The sequence below is a fragment of the Branchiostoma belcheri genome, unplaced genomic scaffold (genome assembly GCF_001625305.1).
Source record: "Branchiostoma belcheri isolate BF01 breed outbred unplaced genomic scaffold, Haploidv18h27 scaffold220, whole genome shotgun sequence".
NCBI classification, from domain to species: domain Eukaryota; kingdom Metazoa; phylum Chordata; class Leptocardii; order Amphioxiformes; family Branchiostomatidae; genus Branchiostoma; species Branchiostoma belcheri.
Window position 1 is genome coordinate 72,661 of NW_017803714.1, and position 5,426 is coordinate 78,086.

A 5,426-nucleotide genomic window follows, 5' to 3' on the forward strand; every position below is an offset into this window, starting at 1 on the left:
TTGTGTGTGTGTGTGTGTGTTGTGTGTGTGCGCGCGCGCGCGTGTGTGTGTGTTTAGAGAAAATCTAGATGTGATTGTAGAATCCGTCTACTTAGCAGACTCAACAAGGAGGCAGGACGCTGAGAAGTGTGAAGAGTTGAATCTATTCTGATAGAACAAAACAGCTTATAATGTATATAGTTCAACATAACAAAATGCAACAATACAAAACGGGGAACGGTCCGTATCAGTTAACGAATGAAACAGTAGTACAGTTATGGATCCTACTGAATAAAGCTGAAGTCTATAGATCCATAAAGCTGATTCTGCGAGGTGTCAGGAGACACGGAACGAACACTGTCTAGTAAATAGTGATAGACATCAGCAAGTATTACTGTAGGCTATATATACGCAACGTTGCTTGGTCTAAGTAACAGGAAGGCATAAGAAAAGAGTACAAATACTGTCTGCTCCTAGCGAGCTTCTTTATGCCACATGTACTTGCTAGTGTAGTCCTGTTTAACAGTCATGTACATGTTCATCAGTTCGCACTGTACAGCATTATCAGTCCACATCAAAGTCGCTGTATCGCAACGGCGGCCACACCGCACGACCTGACCTCGTACTTCGTTGGGCTGGATGGCTTCGCGGTTGCGCGTGTACAGGGGTCGCGTCATTGACGGGCTGAGCTGTATTATCTGGAAGCGGCCTGTTGGCGGCCTGAGCTGCATTTTCAGGAGGCGTGTGGCACTGCTTCAGTCTATTGTAATGGACGATCTGAGTTTTGTGATTGGTTTCATTCTCGATTCAGTAGTTTAAACCCGACTGCCGCTCGTCCCTGACCACATATGGTCCCTTCCACTGAGGCTGGAGTTTCTTTCGCTGCGTCGTCGGATCGTGTAGCCACATTGGGTCACCGAACCAATAGTTGCGATACCCGCTGGCCGTTTTCACCAGGGAGACGAGGAAGTCGTCGATACCGGCGTCGCGGGGCATGGCGAGGGTGCCTCCGTCAGCCCGACTGGTCTCGGCCGATCCGGAGTATGACTTCCGAAGGTGAAATGCCTTGTAGCGGTCTTCGCGATCCTTCTTATAACCGTCCGGACATGTCACTTGAAAAACAAGCAAGGCATTGACATATAGTCTGCAATTTTACAAATTAAAACCATTAAAACTGTACATGCATTTTTGTTATTGTCTTTGCAGGTCCGTAGCGCTTTCCTCCTTTCCCGTTTCTTTGTAGGCAAACGTCAATAATATTTCTTGGTATAAAACATAACACTGTTACAGTAATGTAACCGTGTTTCATTGTTCAGAATCGTTGTTTTGCCTTTTTATGATAAGGCTGCCGATTTTGCTTTAGACAAGTTAAAGACAGAAGACTGCTATTTTATTCATAGCAGAATCGTTTTATAGACGGAGCTAGAAATTGTCAACTATTAGAATGGGCTTTGATAGCACGTCGGCAGAACGTACTGCGCCTGCGCAGAACCCTGTATTTTCACGATTTTCGGTGGATTTTTGGTCAACGTTGCATTAGAATTTTGCCTGGTTCAAAAGGATATCTTTTCCTACATAACATTTGGAAACTACAGACGGAGTGTTAACCTTATATGCGCTAGTACGACCTTATATGAGACGTTCTGTCGAAGTGCTATGCACAATACATTACAGGTTTCGCGCAGGTGCAGTACGTTCTGTCGACGTGCTGGCTTTGATTAGGGAGGGCAAGTCACGTGATCCTGTAGACCCCCCTCCCCCGTGACGTATCGAAACTGAAAGTAAAACGTCTCCATACAGGTGTAGAATTCGGGAAGTGAGTCAGTTCTGCCCCGCAGAAAATGTGCGTGTGTTTTGCCGTATGACTCACAACATCTGTGTCTCAATAAGTTATAATGTTGAAAGATGACAGGAGTCGAATGGATTGTCACAAGCGCCGCATGTTGTCAGAATCGGGAGTTGAATGCGACATTTGACCAGAATTTGCTCCAGACAAGATGGCGACTCGACGCATGCATAACTCGGTCATCCATTAGCCAAAATGGCGGTTTCTGAAAAGGTAAGAAGCAAATTGCACCGACATGGTACTAACCGCATACATGGTGCATTCAGGTCATAATGATAATGTGCTCGTCAGTAAAGCGTAGAGGAATTTCCTCGGTACAATAATTTTGTGAGTAGTGCACATAACGCCTGTTTTCTCTTGGAGAGTAGCTCTTTAGTGATGTAAACTGGATCTAGATCACTTTTACTTTCATTTCGGTGTCAAGTTGGAGCAATTATTCCCAGTATATGCTCTCAAGGACTCTCCTTTTTCTTCCAAAGAGCATTTCTTATTCCGTTCAAATCTTTTGATTCCTCGTCATTTCCATTTGGGGGGAAAATGTGCAACTTTGGGTCCGATAAAGTTATGCCTTCAAAGCTATGTATGATTTTCGTAATAAAACTAGATATTTAGGTGGGTAAGAGATTGAGAAGAAAATTATTGCGAACAGCACCTTCGTTAAGGCTGTTAGCTTCGAATTTCCAAGATTACCGAGGGAGTAAGACTGTTCCCATTCCACAATGGAATCTAGCGCGTTTTCCCAGGAAGTCAGGCCATTAGTAGGGACGCGTTTATACAGGGACTGATCATGAGTGGGTGGATAAAACTGGTCCGGAGGGTTTTACTTGATTACGAAATGCTGTTTAATTGTATGGTTCTCCCAAAGATTGAGTACTGCGACACTGTATGGGCCAACTGTGGGAAATCTCTCTCTGACAATCTCCAGAAACTCCAAAACCGTGCAGCACGGATTGTCCTCGGTCTGTCACGAATATCACATGTAGATAACGAGCAGCTGTCTGCACTAGGTTGGATTTCCCTGACAAATGCACCTTCTGCAAACCGTCTTTAAGTCAATCCATCAGCAGGTACCAGCGTACTTACCGTGAGTATTTGACAGAACTTCTCACACCTATGCAACAAGGCAAAATTCGTATTTATCATTACAACTACCTAAAGTTAAACTGGAATCGGGCCGTAGAAAATTTGCATACAGGGGTGCATTTGCATGGAATGAGTTGCCTGGTACAGTTAGGGTGGTCACATCTGGCCACTCTTTTAAGAAGCTGATAAAACAACATTGCTGACCTCTGACCTCTCGACCCAGCCTGATCCATCGATTTTGATGCTCGGTTGTGTACATATATGTTACCTTTGGTTATTTTGTTTACTGTTGTTGGTGTTTATGTCTATCTGTACAGGGCACGCCTGTAAAGCAGTATATTGTACTGAGTGCGTCTACCCTGTATAAAGAAGAAATAAATAAATAAATGAATAAAGGAAAGCACCATGTTACACGTGCTGATTTACACAGGGGAATCAAACAATATCCTTAGGCAAAAGGACATCCGTCAATCACTTGAAGACTAAACATCGACAACAACATACTACGTGTGTCAACATTTATTAACAAACCATGCAGCTACATGTAGCTCACACAACACTAGGAAAACAAACAATACGTTAATACATGTAAATGCATTTATAACGACTGTAATGCTAAAAATCTAGTTCATGTACACCTACAATGAGTAATCAAAAAGTAAAAAAAAGAACTTACAGTTACTACAACAAAGGAACCTAGTTACTAAAACAGAGAAACCTAGTTACTAAAACAGAGAAACCTAGTTAGCTAAGTCCAAACACCCACAATCACATTTGCACACATTTCTAGTTCTAACCACATTTCTAGTTCTAACCACATTCTAGTTCTAACCACATTTCTAGTTCTAACCACATTTCTAGTTCTAACCACATTTCTAGTTCTAACCACATTTCTAGTTCTAACCACATTTCTAGTTCTAACCACATTTCTAGTTCTAACCAACCGGAGCAGAAGAGACTACAAAACTGAAAATAGCAAATGGTAGTTTTCATTGGTAAATCTCGAAACAAACTTTTAAACCAGTTTTTTTCCTCGGTGTGCACGGTGCGGTGTGAGTGTGCACTCACTTGAATGACGAAAGCTTTTGTTTTTCACACTTGTACGGTTTTGATTATGTGAGTCAACATATGTGTCTTTAGATTTGACAGTTGACTAAACTGCTTGCTGCACTCTTCGCATTTATACGGTTTCTCACCAGTGTGAGTCCGCATGTGAGCCTTTAGACTTGACAGCTGACTAAACTGCTTGCTGCACTCCTCACATCTGTACGGTTTCTCACCAGTGTGAGTCCGCATGTGCCCCTTCAGATGATCCAGCCTGCTGAATTGCTTGTTGCACTCTTTACACCTATACGGTTTCTCACCCGTGTGAGTCCGCATGTGTGTCTTTAGTGTTAACAGTAAACTAAACGACCGACTGCACTCCTCACACTTGTGTGTCTTCTCACCCGTGTGAGTCCGCATGTGTTTCTTTAGCGTTGACAGGTGACTGAACTGCATGATGCACTCCTCACATCTGTACGGCTTCTCACCAGTGTGAGTTCTCATGTGCCCCTTCAGATTACTTAGCGTGCTAAACTGACTGGTGCATTCCTCACACCTGTAGGGTTTCTCGCCCGTGTGAGTCCGCATGTGGGTCTTCAGATGACCCCGTTGACTAAACTGCTTGCCACACTCCTCACACCTGTAGGGTTTCTCACCGGTGTGGGTTCTGATATGCGTCCTAAGGTGAACCAGCCTACTGAAACATCTGCTACATTCCTCACATTGATACGGTTTCTCACCTGTGTGAGTCCGAATGTGCGTTTTCAAATGAGCCAGCTGACTGAAGCCCTTGCCGCATTTCTCACACCGATAAGGTTTCTCCCCGGTGTGAGTGCGCATGTGCTGCTTCAGATTTCTACTGTCACGAAACTCTTTTCCACACTCGCTGCACTTGTGGGTACGCGGAGAAACCTCCTTTTGTTTCGGTTGAAAGTCAGCTCTGGTCGTCATGTTGGTGAAACTCCTGATCCTGATCCTATGGAAAATTAGACATTCCAGATTAAATTTGTAGACTAAAGGCGGCATTTCTCAGATACTGTGCTTTGCAACAAACAAAATCTTTCCGGTGCTTGACATACATACAGGAACATGGTAACCAGCGTCGCGTATGAACGTAAAGAGGCATCTTTGTGGGAGAATTCACAATGTACAAGTTAGCAAACGTCCTTAATCTGGTTTCATAAAGATACATTAACTTATCATGGTTTGATATACTAATGATAAAAAGAACATTTAAAGCAAGAAGAAAGGGAATTAATGTAGAAACACATACGTACAACAAGGTGCAGCATTTCGGTTGCGATACCTAAAAAAATCATACTCGACACTAACCAAGATCCAAAGACGCTCCAAAGTACTGCACGATGTTTTCACGACGACACAGATCCTCACGGCTGCAGAGTCAGTACTGACAGAAACAGAGCAGTCAGGGACGCGTTTATATAGGGACTGAGTGGGTGGATAAAACCGGTCC

At 43.5% G+C, this 5,426-nt stretch overlaps 1 protein-coding gene across 5 annotated transcripts in view; it reads right to left on the minus strand.

Moving 5' to 3' along the window:
- Positions 1–3,558: 3,558 nt before the first annotated feature.
- Positions 3,559–5,426, minus strand: part of LOC109470369 (zinc finger protein 436-like) — a 3,536-nt gene continuing 1,668 nt past the window's right edge. For 2 of the 5 annotated variants that reach the window (XM_019769298.1, XM_019769303.1), the window contains exon 2: positions 3,559–4,928. In XM_019769298.1, coding sequence (XP_019624857.1) covers positions 4,001–4,903 — 903 coding nt within the window. In that variant the 5' untranslated portion in view covers positions 4,904–4,928 and the 3' untranslated portion in view covers positions 3,559–4,000. Of the gene's footprint in view, positions 4,929–5,225; positions 5,333–5,426 lie in introns of those variants that run through there. The other 3 variants (XM_019769301.1, XM_019769299.1, XM_019769302.1) reach the window with 3 other exon arrangements.